General features: G+C 47.7%; 1 protein-coding gene across 1 annotated transcript in view; it reads right to left on the reverse strand.

Annotated features, from left to right (window-relative positions):
- LOC134657538 (protein O-GlcNAcase) overlaps positions 1 to 21855 on the reverse strand; it is a 57617-nt gene that overhangs the window by 21221 nt on the left and 14541 nt on the right. The window contains exons 9-18 of the mRNA XM_063513113.1: positions 21156 to 21241; positions 20234 to 20415; positions 17597 to 17984; positions 15005 to 15126; positions 14249 to 14337; positions 12959 to 13136; positions 11483 to 11657; positions 2463 to 2516; positions 1897 to 2087; positions 754 to 842 (exon numbers count right to left, since the gene is read on the reverse strand). Coding sequence (XP_063369183.1) covers positions 754 to 842; positions 1897 to 2087; positions 2463 to 2516; positions 11483 to 11657; positions 12959 to 13136; positions 14249 to 14337; positions 15005 to 15126; positions 17597 to 17984; positions 20234 to 20415; positions 21156 to 21241 — 1554 coding nt within the window. The remainder of the gene's footprint in view (positions 1 to 753; positions 843 to 1896; positions 2088 to 2462; positions 2517 to 11482; positions 11658 to 12958; positions 13137 to 14248; positions 14338 to 15004; positions 15127 to 17596; positions 17985 to 20233; positions 20416 to 21155; positions 21242 to 21855) is intronic.

The raw sequence follows: 21855 nt of genomic DNA on the forward strand, positions 1-21855 counted from the left end.
GCGGAGGCGCACACGGATGACTTTTTTGCAATCATACGCAACAGATCGGCGTCACTTATGCAGAGACTGTGTGGCAGTACCAATAGCATCCTGAAAACGTTGGCAGGTAAGGTAGATGCACCACTGCTCATGCACTGGAATGGGCTGCATGTGGCAGCCACAGATGCTGAGAAGTGGTGCATTTAGGTTGCCTAGTTATATAGTTATATTTATTGTCTGTACTTACTTGTAGATTTATTATTGGATTTATTATTATTATTTTGTATTTTAATTATCACTAACCTTAATTAATTTTAAGATTTGTTTGTTTGTTTGTTGTTGTACTAACAATTTTGGATCGTATGGATTTGAAATAAATAAATAATTGAAATTGAAATTGAAAAATGGAAACTAGTCTAGATTAAGAGAAGAAACTGTAACAATATTTTCTGTACGACTGTTTGTTTCATACTTAAATAAATAAATATTGAAACTGTCAAAAAATATGAATTTGCTAGTGACTTTTGTTTACACAGTTAGCAAGTTCCATATAATGACACTTTACACTTTTGTATGATAAAGTTGACTCGGTTAGTTTCCAACTGAGTTACAGCAAAGTAATAGATTCTTTTCTGTCCATCTCAAAGCAAATGCAAATTGTTCCTGTCCACAACGTGACACTTTTTCGTGCATGCTACCGGTGTTCAACGATTTATTCAAAGTCAAAAATCAAAAATTTAATAGTAAAAGCAGGTAAAATTGTCGGAAACTTACCTATCGGCTGGTAACGTTTGCAGATCGCTCGGGAACAGGTCACTACAATCCGAACCGTCCCTGCATGTTTTATGGCATATCTCGCACACCTGCAGCAAATTAAAATAAATCAAATACGTATTTGTGATACGTTTTAGTAAATTTTCTTGAACATAGGTCTGGGGCCTTAATACCGTGATGTCCTTATTGCGATTCTGTTGTGCACGGAGCTATACATATAAGTACATAAGTTGTATAGCTCCGTCCTTTAGCGATTCAGTTTAGGTTTTAGGTCCTAAACAGAATCGCAATAAGAACATCATGGTAAGGCCCCTGATCGTGATATTGAGTACATCTTTGATTTTTTAAATTTCATTTTAGACATTGAGTGTCGGGAACCCTCTCGGTAGCTTCATCGTTTGCAGTCGCTTTGCTCTACAAAACGGAAAATGCCGGGGATCGGCAACCAGCGTAGCGCTACGAAAACTTTGTCAGTGAATGTGTTAAGGTACTCAATATGCCCGTCTAGATAAGATAAATATAAAAGATAGTTTATTCAAGTAGGCGTATTACAATGCGCTAATGAACGTCAAATAAAGCTAACCGGCTCCAACCCTACACCTCTGCCTCAAGAAGATTTAAATCCCCCCTCAATTTGAGGAGGGTATCCCAATATGGGACCGGCTACAAACTCGGCGAGACACTTACCAACCATGCAACCATGGAACATATAGCTCGATTGTGTATTTTATAGGTTGGAATGTCAGATAGAAGTCACTTTCGTAAAATTTCTTTGCGCAAATTTTCGGGATAAGGTCGCCTAAAGCCTCCTATTCTACCGATACCATAGAGAAAAGACATAGAGGGGCGCTAGATGTAGACACTGAAATTAATAGTCTGAACTGATGTATGGAGTGAGCACTCTTGTCTTTATTTCTCTATGCCGATACTGAATATGGAACCAAGAAAGCGTTAAGGCTGTGGTCTCATCGGTATCATAACTGTATAAGATAAAGCTAAGGGCCACTTGCACCATTCACTAACCCGGGGTTAACCGGTTAAACCTGGCATTGCCATGGTTACTAGTACAATTTGACACTGCGTTAAGGGTTTAACTGCTTAACTCCGGGTTAGTGGGATGGTGCAAGTGGGCCTAAGACTCACGGCGTTTTCATCAGTAGCGGTATAAGGCCGTACTATTAGCGGCGGCTCGCGCGGCACGGCCTGCGGGCGCAGCTGGTCGCCGCTGCATTCCACTGGGAGAAGCCGCCGTAAATCGGCCGTAAGTCCGCCGCGGAACACCCAAGGTTCCTGAGCTCCACTCTCAAACGCTTCCCGCCAACCTTTTGAGAACCCTGTACAAAAATATTAAAAGAGAAACTCTGTTTTAGTTGCCTTTTCGAAACTGTAACGTAAATAGTACCATATGGGGCATTATCTATGTAAAGGGACCTTATTGTCGATGGCGCTTACGCCGCACAGCGTCGCGCGGCGTTGTATTTATATCGGAGCATCGTTAATAATGGCGTAAGCGCCATCGACAATAAGGTCCCTTTACATAGATAACGTCACATATAGAAAACATCGTAATGTCTTGTGATATTCTTGTATCTCGACTCGACAAAGGTAATCAAGATAATATACAACTTAAAAACAGATATTAAAATTTAAAATGAAACAAATGATGAATAAATTTATGCTAAACATGTAAAAAGGTATTATGTACTTACATGTATAGCTGCCTTGTGTATTCGATGCAATATTCTGCGGGAATTTGCCAAGTTCTGAAACAAATTTCTTAGATTATTTCACTACTTTTGAGTAAATAGTTCATAGTGTACGTAGCGTGGCGTAGCATAGTAGTGCTAAATAAAATATTTGTTATCAGACAATCAGAAAGAGAGAGAGAGAGATATTCTCAGCGGGAATGAATTAATGAAATCACAATGAATATATGGGTACTCTTTAGCTGTATAAGTGTGTATAATGTTGCGGGCACAGACTAGGAATCCTCTAGACGGAGTTTAGAGCAATTATTTCATGAAACCGATGCTGCCTAAAATACTGGGGTGCGGGGGACGAGGTGAGCGAGTCCCGTGCCGTGATTGGTCTGTTCAAAGACACGGACTTCACACAAAGCCACTTTGACTCGAAAATTGAGTAAAACTACCGTATATTACCGTATATTACCGTGTGGCAGAGGGGGTAGCGCTACTATGCTCCACACGTAGGGCTGCAGCTCGGCGTGGAGCTCCCGGTTGTTGCGGGCTCACCTAGCCACCGCACCAGTCCGTCCAGCAGCGCGAGCACGGCGCACAGCTCCCACACGTAGGGCTGCAGCTCGGCGTGGAGCTCCCGGTTGTTGCGGGCTCACCTAGCCACCGCACCAGTCCGTCCAGCAGCGCGAGCACGGCGCACAGCTCCCACACGTAGGGCTGCAGCTCGGCGTGGAGCTCCCGGTTGTTGCGGGCTCACCTAGCCACCGCACCAGTCCGTCCAGCAGCGCGAGCACGGCGCACAGCTCCCACACGTAGGGCTGCAGCTCGGCGTGGAGCTCCCGGTTGTTGCGGGCTCACCTAGCCACCGCACCAGTCCGTCCAGCAGCGCGAGCACGGCGCACAGCTCCCACACGTAGGGCTGCAGCTCGGCGTGGAGCTCCCGGTTGTTGCGGGCTCACCTAGCCACCGCACCAGTCCGTCCAGCAGCGCGAGCACGGCGCACAGCTCCCACACGTAGGGCTGCAGCTCGGCGTGGAGCTCCCGGTTGTTGCGGGCTCACCTAGCCACCGCACCAGTCCGTCCAGCAGCGCGAGCACGGCGCACAGCTCCCACACGTAGGGCTGCAGCTCGGCGTGGAGCTCCCGGTTGTTGCGGGCTCACCTAGCCACCGCACCAGTCCGTCCAGCAGCGCGAGCACGGCGCACAGCTCCCACACGTAGGGCTGCAGCTCGGCGTGGAGCTCCCGGTTGTTGCGGGCTCACCTAGCCACCGCACCAGTCCGTCCAGCAGCGCGAGCACGGCGCACAGCTCCCACACGTAGGGCTGCAGCTCGGCGTGGAGCTCCCGGTTGTTGCGGGCTCACCTAGCCACCGCACCAGTCCGTCCAGCAGCGCGAGCACGGCGCACAGCTCCCACACGTAGGGCTGCAGCTCGGCGTGGAGCTCCCGGTTGTTGCGGGCTCACCTAGCCACCGCACCAGTCCATCCAGCAGCGCGAGCACGGCGCACAGCTCCCACACGTAGGGCTGCAGCTCGGCGTGGAGCTCCCGGTTGTTGCGGGCTCACCTAGCCACCGCACCAGTCCGTCCAGCAGCGCGAGCACGGCGCACAGCTCCCACACGTAGGGCTGCAGCTCGGCGTGGAGCTCCCGGTTGTTGCGGGCTCACCTAGCCACCGCACCAGTCCGTCCAGCAGCGCGAGCACGGCGCACAGCTCCCACACGTAGGGCTGCAGCTCGGCGTGGAGCTCCCGGTTGTTGCGGGCTCACCTAGCCACCGCACCAGTCCGTCCAGCAGCGCGAGCACGGCGCACAGCTCCCACACGTAGGGCTGCAGCTCGGCGTGGAGCTCCCGGTTGTTGCGGGCTCACCTAGCCACCGCACCAGTCCGTCCAGCAGCGCGAGCACGGCGCACAGCTCCCACACGTAGGGCTGCAGCTCGGCGTGGAGCTCCCGGTTGTTGCGGGCTCACCTAGCCACCGCACCAGTCCGTCCAGCAGCGCGAGCACGGCGCACAGCTCCCACACGTAGGGCTGCAGCTCGGCGTGGAGCTCCCGGTTGTTGCGGGCTCACCTAGCCACCGCACCAGTCCGTCCAGCAGCGCGAGCACGGCGCACAGCTCCCACACGTAGGGCTGCAGCTCGGCGTGGAGCTCCCGGTTGTTGCGGGCTCACCTAGCCACCGCACCAGTCCGTCCAGCAGCGCGAGCACGGCGCACAGCTCCCACACGTAGGGCTGCAGCTCGGCGTGGAGCTCCCGGTTGTTGCGGGCTCACCTAGCCACCGCACCAGTCCGTCCAGCAGCGCGAGCACGGCGCACAGCTCCCACACGTAGGGCTGCAGCTCGGCGTGGAGCTCCCGGTTGTTGCGGGCTCACCTAGCCACCGCACCAGTCCGTCCAGCAGCGCGAGCACGGCGCACAGCTCCCACACGTAGGGCTGCAGCTCGGCGTGGAGCTCCCGGTTGTTGCGGGCTCACCTAGCCACCGCACCAGTCCGTCCAGCAGCGCGAGCACGGCGCACAGCTCCCACACGTAGGGCTGCAGCTCGGCGTGGAGCTTGTAGTGTGTATATTACACCATACCCACACACATACATGCGCATAGGTACTATAGTATTTAAGGCCTTGTAAGTGTTATTTAATTCATTATACGTTTATACTCGAACCTAGTTGTTTGTCTCAACGCCCATCCCTACATGGCGACCCTGCCAGTGCGGCCTCGTGCTGCACTGGCGGTGCGCTGCGCCAGCCAGAAATAATGGCCGTTGTCCTTGGTGAAAAATATTGGACCATTTGAATGAAAAGGGGAAGTTAATAAAAAAAAATTTAATATAATAAAAGGACTAATACAAGAAAAAGTGAAAGTGTAAGGTTGAAAGACTAATAGAACTTTGGTTTGGTGTTTTACGACAAATAAACATTATGTGTAATGTGGACGTAACTAAATAGTATAAGTGTTAAAATACATATATTAATATTTAAAATTGGACAAGTGGCGAAAAATCAGAAGTGGAAATGGACTAAAATAAAACAAATTATATTTTTTTTAATAAAAGCCTGTGAAGCTGGAAGTTGCAGCCGGGAGCTTGTTCGCGTACCGGGACCCAGACGTGACCTTGCTGGAGATGGAGTCGAGGAGAATGGCGTGTGATTTTGTCACGGTCCCGCCACAACGGAAATGGAATTGAGAGATTTGGGGAAAGCCAGGAGCAGTATGACTATTTTAGGTTATAAGCAGTTGACTTGGTTGATGTTGATGACATTCTTTTTTTTTTTCGGGGAAACGTCGTGTTATATTCAACAGTTATTTTAAATTTCTTTTTCGTTGGTTGTAATATTAGCAATTGCTATCTTGGATTTTGAAACAGTGTTTTTATATAGTTTCTCAATAATAATTTCCTTAGTTTTTGGTGATGTGTGTTATTTTTTTTTTATTAAATATGTATGCTTGATGACGAAATAACAATATGGTTAAAGGAATGGCACATATTCATAACGTTTCCTAGCTCGAAGTAAATTGAATGTATAGGTAATTTAATCTCATTTTAATATTTCGTGTTTTTATTTCATTTCTTTAACTTAACAATAGAACTTTTCTACACTTAGATACAATATTTGTCATAGCCTACAAATGAGGCGCGCCATCCGCGGCGCGTGTTCACATATAAGGAATTGGTATGTAGCTTCTGTTATTACATCTCAAATTTCATAGTCGTCGTGCACTGTTTTGAATCAAATATTTTTTTGTTGTAATATTAAAGTTAAAAAGTAGAAAGAGTACTTAACACTTAGCACACTTATGTTTTAAAATTTAAGAATGCGACGCAATATGTGCCTACTATTAACCATATACATATTATACTAAACTTACATTGTAGTTATACAATTTAGGATAATTTTAGTTGGGTTTTAAGACATTTATTATTATGAATTATAATGTGTATCGGACTTGACATTTTAATACGGATGTGACATATTAATACAGAGTTACGAAGTGGCTTCGTTATAATAATGAGTAAAATATATGGGGATGGTACTGTATCGAGATAATATAGGAATTTATGAAAAGATGTAAGTAGTTTTGTTGGTAAAAGAATGTTTTGGTTTGTTTCAATGATTGATTATATGGGTAGATGTTTCGTTAAATGTTTTGTTATAGTATGTTAGAATGGTGTAGTGTAGAGGTAAAATAAATACGTAAATGGTTTGGTTTTAGAGTTATAAATGGTATGATGGAATATGTTAGATTTTTGGATGGCGATTAAGCATTTGTTGTTGGGAAAACTGATATATATGTAAGCTTTTCAAAGGACGATTAGCCTGATCAACTAAGAGTTGTTGAAATTCTTATATATGTTAAAGTTTTCAATGAATGAGTATTTTGTCTGCGATTTTGAATGGTTTTTTTTTGTTGTACAGATTGGGAAATTATGAATGATAATAATTGAAAAAAATGCCAATCGCATCTTCGGTGGCCCGAGAGGCGGCCTTGAGCGATTAGGTTAGCATGGGTACACCAAGACACAAGGCAGGTAGGGAATCCTTGGAGGTCTGACCATGATTCGATCGAGCATCAATCGTGGAGACTCCTTGGACACATGGAAGGATATAATGTAAGGATGTGTTAAAAGAACTGCCTGAATGAATAAATATAAAGTATGTTTGCGCGCTTAAAGAAAAGAAAAATACCTTGTGTCTTGAGCAATAAATAAATAAATTTTATTACAAGGTCGGCCGACCACGAAATATGCGTTGTGTACCCATGTCACAAGTATGTAATGCCCGCTTAAGAGGCACTATTGAAATGAGTCTTCTATAATTATAATGATTAACTGACGTCAGAAAAATAAAATGAATATGCATAAAGTAGGTAAGTAACAATTTTTATCACGGATAAAGACATTTTTTTGCAAAGAAAAAAAAAACTAGGTACCTAAAAAGAAACGATTTTTTATTGATTAATGTTAACATATATTATTTGTAGTTTTCTTTACATGTGTATCTTAAAACATATTTTTTTTACTTTCACTTTGATAATTATATAGCTACTTGCATTGTTTCTTATATAAATAAAATTATTTTAATGTTACATTTTAAGTGTATTTTTATTAGGTTAGTTACTTATGTAAAATACTAACTAACTAAAATGTTTCGTATGCAAAAATATTTTATTATTTTTTTTAACTTGTGTTTAAGGTTAATGTAAATTGTATTTTTTGTGTAAACAAACATTAAACTTAGCACATTGTTGTTACATTTAAGTCCAACTTCTTCTGCTATACTCGTAATAGCGTAATAAATGTGTTTTCATATATGTAATCTCTTATTTTGTAATGCAGTTTATATTTTTTTAGCTTATCTGAGTGGCCCACTGTATACTAAAAAAAAAAATAGATTAACTTTTAGATTTTAATTATTTTTTTTTCTTCAAGGGGGGAGGTGTAGTGTGTATATTACACCATACCCACACACATACATGCGCATAGGTACTATAGTATTTAAGGCCTTGTAAGTGTTATTTAATTCATTATACGTTTATACTCGAACCTAGTTGTTTGTCTCAACGCCCATCCCTACAAGCTCCCGGTTGTTGCGGGCTCACCTAGCCACCGCACCAGTCCGTCCAGCAGCGCGAGCACGGCGCACAGCTCCCACACGTAGGGCTGCAGCTCGGCGTGGAGCTCCCGGTTGTTGCGGGCTCACCTAGCCACCGCACCAGTCCGTCCAGCAGCGCGAGCACGGCGCACAGCTCCCACACGTAGGGCTGCAGCTCGGCGTGGAGCTCCCGGTTGTTGCGGGCTCACCTAGCCACCGCACCAGTCCGTCCAGCAGCGCGAGCACGGCGCACAGCTCCCACACGTAGGGCTGCAGCTCGGCGTGGAGCTCCCGGTTGTTGCGGGCTCACCTAGCCACCGCACCAGTCCGTCCAGCAGCGCGAGCACGGCGCACAGCTCCCACACGTAGGGCTGCAGCTCGGCGTGGAGCTCCCGGTTGTTGCGGGCTCACCTAGCCACCGCACCAGTCCGTCCAGCAGCGCGAGCACGGCGCACAGCTCCCACACGTAGGGCTGCAGCTCGGCGTGGAGCTCCCGGTTGTTGCGGGCTCACCTAGCCACCGCACCAGTCCGTCCAGCAGCGCGAGCACGGCGCACAGCTCCCACACGTAGGGCTGCAGCTCGGCGTGGAGCTCCCGGTTGTTGCGGGCTCACCTAGCCACCGCACCAGTCCGTCCAGCAGCGCGAGCACGGCGCACAGCTCCCACACGTAGGGCTGCAGCTCGGCGTGAAGCTCCCGGTTGTTGCGGGCTCACCTAGCCACCGCACCAGTCCGTCCAGCAGCGCGAGCACGGCGCACAGCTCCCACACGTAGGGCTGCAGCTCGGCGTGGAGCTCCCGGTTGTTGCGGGCTCACCTAGCCACCGCACCAGTCCGTCCAGCAGCGCGAGCACGGCGCACAGCTCCCACACGTAGGGCTGCAGCTCGGCGTGGAGCTCCCGGTTGTTGCGGGCTCACCTAGCCACCGCACCAGTCCGTCCAGCAGCGCGAGCACGGCGCACAGCTCCCACACGTAGGGCTGCAGCTCGGCGTGGAGCTCCCGGTTGTTGCGGGCTCACCTAGCCACCGCACCAGTCCGTCCAGCAGCGCGAGCACGGCGCACAGCTCCCACACGTAGGGCTGCAGCTCGGCGTGGAGCTCCCGGTTGTTGCGGGCTCACCTAGCCACCGCACCAGTCCGTCCAGCAGCGCGAGCACGGCGCACAGCTCCCACACGTAGGGCTGCAGCTCGGCGTGGAGCTCCCGGTTGTTGCGGGCTCACCTAGCCACCGCACCAGTCCGTCCAGCAGCGCGAGCACGGCGCACAGCTCCCACACGTAGGGCTGCAGCTCGGCGTGGAGCTCCCGGTTGTTGCGGGCTCACCTAGCCACCGCACCAGTCCGTCCAGCAGCGCGAGCACGGCGCACAGCTCCCACACGTAGGGCTGCAGCTCGGCGTGGAGCTCCCGGTTGTTGCGGGCTCACCTAGCCACCGCACCAGTCCGTCCAGCAGCGCGAGCACGGCGCACAGCTCCCACACGTAGGGCTGCAGCTCGGCGTGGAGCTCCCGGTTGTTGCGGGCTCACCTAGCCACCGCACCAGTCCGTCCAGCAGCGCGAGCACGGCGCACAGCTCCCACACGTAGGGCTGCAGCTCGGCGTGGAGCTCCCGGTTGTTGCGGGCTCACCTAGCCACCGCACCAGTCCGTCCAGCAGCGCGAGCACGGCGCACAGCTCCCACACGTAGGGCTGCAGCTCGGCGTGGAGCTCCCGGTTGTTGCGGGCTCACCTAGCCACCGCACCAGTCCGTCCAGCAGCGCGAGCACGGCGCACAGCTCCCACACGTAGGGCTGCAGCTCGGCGTGGAGCTCCCGGTTGTTGCGGGCTCACCTAGCCACCGCACCAGTCCGTCCAGCAGCGCGAGCACGGCGCACAGCTCCCACACGTAGGGCTGCAGCTCGGCGTGGAGCTCCCGGTTGTTGCGGGCTCACCTAGCCACCGCACCAGTCCGTCCAGCAGCGCGAGCACGGCGCACAGCTCCCACACGTAGGGCTGCAGCTCGGCGTGGAGCTCCCGGTTGTTGCGGGCTCACCTAGCCACCGCACCAGTCCGTCCAGCAGCGCGAGCACGGCGCACAGCTCCCACACGTAGGGCTGCAGCTCGGCGTGGAGCTCCCGGTTGTTGCGGGCTCACCTAGCCACCGCACCAGTCCGTCCAGCAGCGCGAGCACGGCGCACAGCTCCCACACGTAGGGCTGCAGCTCGGCGTGGAGCTCCCGGTTGTTGCGGGCTCACCTAGCCACCGCACCAGTCCGTCCAGCAGCGCGAGCACGGCGCACAGCTCCCACACGTAGGGCTGCAGCTCGGCGTGGAGCTCCCGGTTGTTGCGGGCTCACCTAGCCACCGCACCAGTCCGTCCAGCAGCGCGAGCACGGCGCACAGCTCCCACACGTAGGGCTGCAGCTCGGCGTGGAGCTCCCGGTTGTTGCGGGCTCACCTAGCCACCGCACCAGTCCGTCCAGCAGCGCGAGCACGGCGCACAGCTCCCACACGTAGGGCTGCAGCTCGGCGTGGAGCTCCCGGTTGTTGCGGGCTCACCTAGCCACCGCACCAGTCCGTCCAGCAGCGCGAGCACGGCGCACAGCTCCCACACGTAGGGCTGCAGCTCGGCGTGGAGCTCCCGGTTGTTGCGGGCTCACCTAGCCACCGCACCAGTCCGTCCAGCAGCGCGAGCACGGCGCACAGCTCCCACACGTAGGGCTGCAGCTCGGCGTGGAGCTCCCGGTTGTTGCGGGCTCACCTAGCCACCGCACCAGTCCGTCCAGCAGCGCGAGCACGGCGCACAGCTCCCACACGTAGGGCTGCAGCTCGGCGTGGAGCTCCCGGTTGTTGCGGGCTCACCTAGCCACCGCACCAGTCCGTCCAGCAGCGCGAGCACGGCGCACAGCTCCCACACGTAGGGCTGCAGCTCGGCGTGGAGCTCCCGGTTGTTGCGGGCTCACCTAGCCACCGCACCAGTCCGTCCAGCAGCGCGAGCACGGCGCACAGCTCCCACACGTAGGGCTGCAGCTCGGCGTGGAGCTCCCGGTTGTTGCGGGCTCACCTAGCCACCGCACCAGTCCGTCCAGCAGCGCGAGCACGGCGCACAGCTCCCACACGTAGGGCTGCAGCTCGGCGTGGAGCTCCCGGTTGTTACGGGCTCACCTAGCCACCGCACCAGTCCGTCCAGCAGCGCGAGCACGGCGCACAGCTCCCACACGTAGGGCTGCAGCTCGGCGTGGAGCTCCCGGTTGTTGCGGGCTCACCTAGCCACCGCACCAGTCCGTCCAGCAGCGCGAGCACGGCGCACAGCTCCCACACGTAGGGCTGCAGCTCGGCGTGGAGCTCCCGGTTGTTGCGGGCTCACCTAGCCACCGCACCAGTCCGTCCAGCAGCGCGAGCACGGCGCACAGCTCCCACACGTAGGGCTGCAGCTCGGCGTGGAGCTCCCGGTTGTTGCGGGCTCACCTAGCCACCGCACCAGTCCGTCCAGCAGCGCGAGCACGGCGCACAGCTCCCACACGTAGGGCTGCAGCTCGGCGTGGAGCTCCCGGTTGGCGCAGGCCTCGAGCCGCCGCAGCAGGCGCCGCGCGCGGGCCGTCCACCACGCGAAGCGGCTGCGTCGCCGGCGCCACTCGCTTGTCTGAACAAATATTAAAATTAATATTACGACATCCAACATTCACCACAACTTGTAATACGAGTGCTTAGGTAGAACGCATTCCTACCCTTTTCAAACCAAGCCGTTTGCATGCACGGTCTGCCTTTCCTAATACGTCGTTTTTGTATGATTTTAGTAAAATGCCCGTCAGTAACAAGTAGGTACAGTCGCCATCAGATATATCGGAGCTGCCGAGGTGTTCAAAAATATCCGAACACGCACTCTAGCGCCTATTTGTGAGCACCTTGGCCGCTCCGATATATCTGATGGCGACTGTACCAAATTTGCAAAATCAATGAATTATTGACGTGAAGCTGAAAAACTCGGAAACGCGAGTTCTATTGATAGACTTAACAACTCTCCTTTAATATTTTGTCAATGAATTGGTCCTGTACCCTACAGGAGGTTTAGAAAATGAAAACTAAAAAAGCTTAATAAAATCACATCCGAACTTAGTAACCTCCTTTCAAAAGTCTTCAAAAATTCTCATCCATAGACTAGGAATCCTCTAGACGGAGTTTAGAGCAATTATTTCATGAAACCGATGCTGCCTAAAATACTGTGGTGCGGGGGACGAGGTGAGCGAGTCCCGTGCCGTGATTGGTCCGTTCAAACACACGGACGTCACACAAAGACACTTTGACTCGAAAATGGAGTAAAACTACCGTATATTTGTGGCAGAGGGGGTAGCGCTACTATGCTCAGTCTGGAGGATGTCTTGCCTGTGGTAATTACCTTTCTCGTCAAATGAAAATAGAGTAAAACTACCGTATATTAGTGGCAGAGGGGGTAGCGCTACTATGCGCAGTCTGGAGGATGTCTTGTCTGTGTTCTCATCACAGTGCAAATCAGGGATGTTGCGGATGCCGATTTTGTGACATCCGCGGATGCGGATGCGGATTTTTAAAGGCTCACATCCGCGGATGCGGATGTCAAGATAGTACCATAAAAAACGTCAAATATTACATTTTAGTAATATTTTTTTTCAAAAAACCGGCCAAGTGCGAGTCGGACTCGCGTTCCAAGGGTTCCGTACATTAAGTCCCACTCACGCTTGACTGCTCATTTCTAATAGGGTTTTTTCGTTAATGACTAAATTACCTAGCAATCTAGCATTTACGCCGATGCTAAGACGTTCCTGTACCGACCTGTTCCACATCCGCATCCGCATTAAATCCGCATCTATTTTATGCGGATGCGGATGCGGATGTTGAAAATAATGCGGAAGTTCCGCGGTTGCGGATGCGGATATTCGCAACATCCCTGGTGCAAAACACACTTACCTCAGGTTTGTTCCCCCTCGGCAACATTCCGGCCGCGTGTCCCGTTAACCAGTGGAAATCGTGTAACAGCCGTAACCCGCGCGAGCCGTGCTCGAACGGTAGATAGAACAGATCGCAGAGCAGCACTAAGTCGTCCTCCGTCAGCGCGTTCGCGTCTATCGACGATTCTTCGACTGGTCTGTAACAAAATAGACATTATGATGAAAGAAAACTTCTCTGAACCTGATATAAACTGTCATTCAATAGAACTTGCTAACTATGTAAACAAACCGCCATACTAAAATTGACACCGAATGTCAATTTACTAGTAACTTTTGTTTACATAGTTGGCAAGTTCTATTGAATGACACTTTAGATGTAATTGGTCAATGATAAGTGGCTAACCCCCACGTTGCTTTGCAAGACCCCACATGTCTTTCAATGGGAATGACCGGTCGAAGTATTTAGCAGATGGCACCATCATAGCTTGCCCTGTCAACCCCCAGAATTGCGTAATTTTTTTTTTGTTTTTTTAACACCCTGAATACCAGCCATTTAAGATATGATTTAAGCCATATCTCATAGAAAAAGGGGCAAGCTATGATGGCGCCATCTATGCAAACCTTTGACAGTTGCCAACCCCATTCAATATTGTCTTTAAATTAAAATACTTTAAATAGCCGAGGGATAGAGATACTACTAACCATAATATAAATGAAAATGAAATGACGATTAGTATTTATACAATCGTGATGTAATAGATAGCTATTGAGTAGAGTTAAATCAATCAATCAATCATATAATTATAGTAGAGCTAGTATAAGATAAACGTTTAATTCATTCACCAACCAAGCTGAAGAAACCTAAGCGGTAGCAAGCGTGGCTCACTCCGCGATTTCGTCGCATTGCTACAGGTAGCTAAAAGTACATCCGCCCCAATTTTGGGGAAAGCCATAAGCCGCGCGTGACGCTGTCGCCACCTAGCGGCCATGTCTGCGCTGATCGTAACTGACGCGTTTTGTTAGAGAGTGAGTCTTCTGTACTTAGTACTATTATTACTATCAGACCATCAACCACATCATTCTGGAATGCCCCCTTACTAGATACACAGGCCATGTAGACGATTTTAAGACCCTGTCAGATGAAGCAGTCGCGTACCTGGGAAGGGCGAAATTCTAACTAAGATTTTCTTACAACCTTAACTTTGACATTGTAATCCAGTGACATGTACATATGCCATACGATAAATAAGTACTATTATTTATTCTGTGGCGGTAGGAAGGAAGGTAGGTGTTTAAAGGAGGTACTCACTCGTCTGCAGTCTCGACCGGCTCCGCGGGCTCTACCATCATGTCCGTGCTCAGCGGGCTGTTGCTAGGCTCCACTTGCATAGAACCGTTCTGAAAGAGACTCAAGTATAAGTACATAATATCTGGGAGAAACATACAAAAACTCAAAAACCGGCCAAGTGCGAGTCGGACTCGCGCACGGAGGGTTCCGCACCATCAACAAAAAATAGAGCAAATCAAGCAAAAAAACGGTCACCCATCCTAGTACTGACCCCGCCCGACGTTGCTTAACTTCGGTCAAAAATCACGTTTGTTGTATGGGAGCCCCACTTAAATCTTTATTTTATTCTGTTTTTAGTATTTGTTGTTATAGCGGCAACAGAAATACATCATCTGTGAACATTTCAACTGTCTAGCTATCACGGTTCGTGAGATACAGCCTGGTGACAGACGGACGGACGGACGGACGGGCAGCGGAGTCTTAGTAATAGGGTCCCGTTTTTACCCTTTGGGTACGGAACCCTAAAAATGTGCGTTTTCCTAGATCGATTGTTCGGGTTGAAAACCCCGATATAGCAAATTTCGTCGAAATCGTTAGAGCCGTTTCCGAGGTCGAAATATATAAATATACAAGAATTGTTCAAAGGTATAAGATATTTAAAATTGTCAGTTAACAGACATGAAGAGTCAGAAAAACTAGAATTTTTAGTAGCTTGCCTTGACGTTTCGTAACTAGCGGATTTGACTGGTTAGTGACACTATTAATAATGGCACTTACTTCGCTAAGTTGGTCGTTCATAACCACGTCCGTGTCGGTGTTGGCGACCGACGGCGGGTCCACGTCGAGGGGTTCCCCTTCGGGCAGCGACGGCCTGTTCGGACTTAACGTCTGTGGTGTGTCTGCAGAAAATGTTCTGGATTAATCTTTAATACCAGATATATCAAGCACCCGTGCTGCATACATCGCCATTGTTAGTAGCTCGGTACTACCTAGTGTAAGTGTTGGGTAGTTGTGTAAAAGTCTGTGACAACCCTACTGTGTTCTTGTGCGATGTCGGCATTTACGCAAACATAAGAATAAGAAACCATTTATTGCAACCACGGATTTAGAGTTAATAAACTGGATCGAGTACATTGACCAAAAAGTGTGTCCACATGAGAAGTCAAACTAGAGCCCTGCATCTCGTTCTAATCAGGGTGACCATAAGACATCTGTATGTGGGATATTAGGATAACATGAAATATATCAGTAGGGTGTGTCATTTTCTAAATAAAGTGAAATTTTAAGTAGTCGGGTTTTTTCTTTCATTTGTAGTCGGCCTCTTTAGGGAGCGTTCAAGTATTACGTAACGAATTTGGGGGGAGGGGGGGTCTTGTAAAACGTTACGAGGCGTTACAGGGGCGGGAGGGGGGGGGTTTGAACTACGCGTTACGTAACATTGTTTTTTAACCTTTCAGAACTTTTCGCCACTTTACGGTAAGTACATTACGCCACATAATTGTGGCCTTTAGGTAAAAAAATGGTCACTTGGTGGTTACGTAACGTTTTACTAGGGGGGAGGGGGGGTACAGAAAAACGTTACGGCGCGTTACATGGGGGGGAGGTGTCCAAAAATTGCGTTACATAATACTTGAACACTCCCTTAGCACTCACTCATGGTATGTTCATAAAGGTAGGCTTCCCTTTTGTCCACTTCAGCTTTTTTTAAGTGTAAGCGTCATTGAAGATCTGTTTAGCAAATATGACGTTTTTTTTAAAGTTGGTGCCTTTTTTCTATTGACGGAAATGTGTCCTACCTATAAAGAATCGATTGCATATATATAAACAGTTTGACACACCTTTTCCGTAACAAAATATTATGTATAAATGAGAGTCTGTAATGTTTAAGGAGTTAAGCACTTTGGTTTTTAATTTTGGCAATTGAAGGGATGTTTACAAAAACAACATAACTGACTACACTGGTTGACACCTGAAACGATTAACATGTTCTTAAAAAAAATGACAACCGCTCTAAGCAGTTATGTTGTTTTTGTAAACATTCCTTCAATTAGGTATTCTATAACAAATCTTAAATTAAACATGCCGAAATAAAGACATACCTATTAAGTTAAACTTACTTTTACATTACCTACGTTAATAATAAGAATTCTGTGAGACCGATTCACAACGTGCCGACATCATAGTCACCCTAATGAGTTTGACAATGTTGTCTTGTATTTTTATAGTAAAATGTAATCATTGTGGCTTTCTTGTGAAACAATATTCCACAATTAGCAATTATTTCACTCCAACAACCTTTAACACAACATTTCTTCACAATTTTTAAGAAATTTCGCATTCACGTGTTTTGAAGAAATGTCATCAAATTGGGGATACCAATTAATATTTAAAGTTACTACAAATCCTACCATACTAAAATTTAGGTTTTTTTTGCTGTGTATGCGCTTGGTTTAATCAGTTAATAATATTGGCATCATAATTATTTACAAATTACTTAAAATATATCAGAACTGTAATCTGAATATAGCACTAAAATTGTATAAGAAGGTAATTAAATTCAGTAGTTTAATGATATAATTTCTACCACAGTGGTATCTTTTTAACATTGGCAACATGTGCGAGTGAGACACAGGGCTCGGGTTTTTCTATCTCAAGTGGACCGTTTTCTCTAGTCTGGTACGAACAACTTTCTGTCTCGGTGATAAGGTTCAAATTAGTATGGCAAAAAAAGTGACAACTCGCTCCAGTTTAAAAAATATAACTTCATGATTGCAACACAAAATGCATACACAAAACATAAAGCGATTGAAAAAATAAGAATAATTGTGCGGCAAAAGGAACGGGCTCAGCATACGCAGCGTCAGTCATTTCATTACAAATTTCCTGCGCAGCGCTGATTTTCAGTCCGTCCCCTTCACTGAACCACATTGACACACACACACATCTCACTGGTCCACTGTTACTTTTTACACCGGTTTAAAAGCCTACATGAGAGATATGGTACACGATGATGATGACAGGGGGTAACAGAATTTCCACTACCTAGTTCTAACGGAGGCGAAAGAGCTGTCAGGATCGTAGCAAATGGAAATCCGTGGTCTCATGGAAAGGCGTGATTATATCCCCCTAAGGCCCAGCATACAAATGCAAAACCCAAAATTTGCCACTGAAATTTGAACCTATTGTGTTGGGAATAGAGTTGATTTTTATTTGTTTGAAAATTTAACGAAACAAAGAAAATGCAACTCTGTTCCAATTGAATATGGTTTAAATTTCATCGAACTTAAGAAGTACTATATACCTATGGTTCTACCGGACCTTGGGAGGATATGTATGTATGTATGTATGTTCTAACATCAAGAAACTCACCTCCTAAACTCATGTCTCCATTCTGCTGTTGTTCCTTCTCATCGTCCACAATAATCGTATCCTGATCCTCTTCTTTATCCTTTTTCATCTCTTCTATAAAACTGGCACTTTCTAGAACACTGTCATTCACAACACTGTCATTCTTATCCGGTCTGTCACTGTCCACCATACTTTGGTCTTCACTTTTGTCGGCTTCCTCCAGTGATTTTATACCGAGGAGTGGAACGGGGAGGGTGGATACGGGTATTTCGCTGGGTAGGGAGATGTTGGAGCTAGCGATGGGTATGATGGGGTTCTGAATGGATTCGTTGAGGATAACCTTTGTGGGGGAGACTAGGGAGTTCATGACGGGGTTTGTCACTGCGCTGAAGTTTTCTACTGGCGATACCTGTGAAAGAATAGAAATGTTTAGTTTAGAATAAATAATAGTACTAGGTACAGAAGATTCACTCTCTAACAGAACGCGTCTGTTACGATTACGACAGATATGACCGCTAGGTGGCGCAAGTGCCACGCGCGGCCTATGGCCAGCCACCAAAATTGGTGTGGGGCGGATGTACTTGTACGTACTTGTTGCGACGCGACGAAATCGCGGAGTGAGTCACGCCTGGTTTAGCGTACCAACAACTTTATAAGGACATTTTATTGGGTATTTCTATTCATGTAACTATAATTCTAATAATTGCTTGCATATATTAGTTTTACTGTTACAAACTAATGCAGCTCCAAAGACTAATAAAGTCCAAAAACTGACTGATGTAATACTAAAAACCATTTCATATGTCATCATATGTTTCTTACTGTTTATATCATTTTAAAAACAGTGATGTGCTACATTCGTGGGATCAAATAACCGGCGATGTTCAGTTTATTTCGATTTATGGTGTTTGTTTGCGCCACGTATAAGTATCTAACCTGTAGAATAAAGGTTAGATATTTATTCTGACCTTGTCGGGTTTTCAAATATACACAAGGCGATAAAAAGAAAATGGCACATGTCATGTAATACATGTAAAATAAAATTCGCTACGATATTGTGTGCAGAAGAAAATTAAGAATAATATAAACCAAAGGGATCCCTATAATTCGTACAACAATAATAAAGTGCCGCCGTTCAGTGGAGACTCTATAAGGAGTAAAATTAGAACCAGTGCATAAATTGGTAAATTTTTCCGCATCCCCAGTGTTAGTATTATAGGGAGCAGGCAGGGTCGCCATGATCGCGAGTTTGAATAAGGTAATAGCCACTACTAATACTATTAATAGACCTTATGTCTTTGAAATAAGCATTACGAATGATAGGAATTTAAATGTCAATGATGGTCGCTAAATCTGTAGATCAGTTATTTTAGTTAGTAAATTGTAATTAATTTAATTTAATAAACAGACAATTTAATCGATATTAAACTTTCGTGAGACATATTTTAAACTGTTTAGACGACAACCCCCAAAGGCCCCGACATGCCCCGAAGGGCCCGAAACATGTCGCCAATAGCGACTAAAATTCAAGTGAGTGAAACCATTGTCGTCTTTAATTAATTAATTTTACAGTAAATTAGCTAAATGAACTGTAATTATAGTATGTACGATATAAAGACAACATATTACTGTTTGGTGCTTGAGGCGGGATGGCAGAGATGGCGCTGTTTGAGGCAGTGGTAGTGTTGGTGGTGGCAGTTAACAGCGACATGCATGTGACCATCGGCAGGGTATGTACGATATAAACGACATATTACTGTTTGGTGCTTGAGGCGGGCGGTCGGGCAGTCTGCGAGCGCCTGCAGCTGCGAGGTGGTCACCGTCGGGATGGCAGAGATGGCGCTGTTGCAGGCAGTGGTAGTGTTGGTGGTGACCGTCAGCAGCGACATGCATGTGTTCACCATCGGCAGGGTATGTACGATATAAACAACATATTACTGTTTGGTGCTTGAGGCGGGCGGTCGGGCAGTCTGCGAGCGCCTGCAGCTGCGAGGTGGTCACCGTCGGGATGGCAGAGATGGCGCTGTTGCAGGCAGTGGTAGTGTTGGTGGTGACCGTCAGCAGCGACATGCATGTGTTCACCATCGGCAGGGTATGTACGATATAAACGACATATTACTGCTTGGTGCTTGAGGCGGGCGGTCGGGCAGTCTGCGAGCGCCTGCAGCTGCGAGGTGGATACCGTCGGGATGGCAGAGATGGCGCTGTTGGAGGCAGTGGTGGTAGTGTTGGTGGTGGCAGTTAGCAGCGACATGCATGTGACCATCGGCAGGGTATGTACGATATAAAACGACATATGTTTGGTGCTTGAGGCGGGCGGTCGGGCAGTCTGCGAGCGCCTGCAGCTGCGAGGTGGACACCGTCGGGATGGCAGAGATGGCGCTGTTGGAGGCAGTGGTAGTGTTGGTGGTGGCAGTTAGCAGCGACATGCATGTGACCATCGGCAGGGTATGTACGATATAAAGCAACATATTACTGTTTGGTGCTTGAGGCGGGCGGTCGGGCAGTCTGCGAGCGCCTGCAGCTGCGAGGTGGTCACCGTCGGGATGGCAGAGATGGCGCTGTTGGAGGCAGTCGTGGTGGTGTTGGTGGTGGCCGTCAGCAGCGACATGCATGTGACCATCGGCAGGGTATGTACGATATAAAACAACATATTACTGTTTGGTGCTTGAGGCGGGCAGTCGGGCAGTCTGCGAGCGCCTGCAGCTGCGAGGTGGACACCGTCGGGATGGCAGAGATGGCGCTGTTTGAGGCAGTGGTGGTAGTGTTGGTGGTGGCAGTTAGCAGCGACATGCATGTGTTCACCATCGGCAGGATCGGGATGATCGGCACCGGCGGGACTGTAATGAAAACTTATTGCTTGTGTTAGTTCTATGATGGGAATTTTCGCACTAATGTGCATGGGATGTACATTTTTTTTATAAGTAATGTTTGTGATATTTAGCCGACGTCTAGCAAGAAAATATAGGAAAATATTTATTTATTTACCTATTTTAAACTTTACTGCACAAGAACAAGTAAAAAGTAACAAAAGGCGGACTTAATGCCTTGAGGCATTCTCTACGAGTCAACCACTGGGCCCAACAGAAATTAGCTAAGGTGGGTGCAGTGTGAAAAAAAAATCCAAATATACCTAAAACATAATACTAACGCCAATATACAAACTAATATTATTTAAATATCTATGTTATGTGCAAAAACTGATATGTTAGGAGTTATATCTTTATCAACGTTTTTTATTGTGTTACCTATGTTTTCATACGGTTGCCACTTTCAGCGATATTTTTGTTATGTCTTGATTTTTGTCACAAGTAAGCCTTATTTTTTACTTCTAGATATACTAACAAAATCGTGTATGAAATACTTTTTCCTTTTAGAAACACCCCAAAAAGCTTTTTTTAAACCACTTCTTTTCTTTTTTTTAAATCACTTGTCAAAATGGTTTCCCCAAGTTTTACCTGACAAAAACAGGCCCTAATACGATACTCACTGGTTCACTAATAGTAATAACCAGTTCTTGCTTTAAAAACCTAGATTTAAAACAGTTCTATAACAGTAGTTTGAGCCAATCATGAAATACCTGTGACGGGAGGCTGCGGCTTGATCACGGGCCCCTGCGCCGTCTTGGGTATGGAGAATTCTGGAAGCCACTCGATTATTGCTTGCCTGCAAACAAACATACATATCAAGGATGTTGCGGATGCCGATTTTTGACATCTGCGGATGCGGATTTTTAAAGGCTCACATCCGCGAATGCGGATGTCAAGATAGGTACACAAAAACGTGAAATATTACATTTTAGTAATTTTTATTTCAAAAAACCGGCCAAGTGCGAGTCGGACTCGCGTTCCAAGGGTTCTGTACATTAAGTCCCACTCACGCTTGACTGTTAATTTCTAATAGGTTTTTTTGGCTAATGACTAAATTACCTAGCAGTCTAGCATTTTCGCCGATGCTAAGACGTTCCTGTACCGACCTGTTCCACATCCGCATCCGCATTAAATCCGCATCGATTTTATGCGATTGCGGATGCAGATGCGGATGTTGAAAATAATGCGGAAGTTCCGCGGTTGCGGATGCGGATATTCGCAACATCCCTGATACATATCGGTTAAGATCGGAGATTCAACAAGCTGCAGATCTCACATCTACTTCGGCGTCCCACAGGGCAGTATCCTCGGTCCCTCGCTTTTTATTACATACATTAATGACCTTCTTCAAACCACTATCCCAAACTCAGAATTCATCTGCTATGCTGATGACACCGTAGCTCTTTTTAG

The sequence above is a fragment of the Cydia amplana genome, chromosome 20 (assembly GCF_948474715.1).
Source record: "Cydia amplana chromosome 20, ilCydAmpl1.1, whole genome shotgun sequence".
Classification (NCBI taxonomy): domain Eukaryota; kingdom Metazoa; phylum Arthropoda; class Insecta; order Lepidoptera; family Tortricidae; genus Cydia; species Cydia amplana.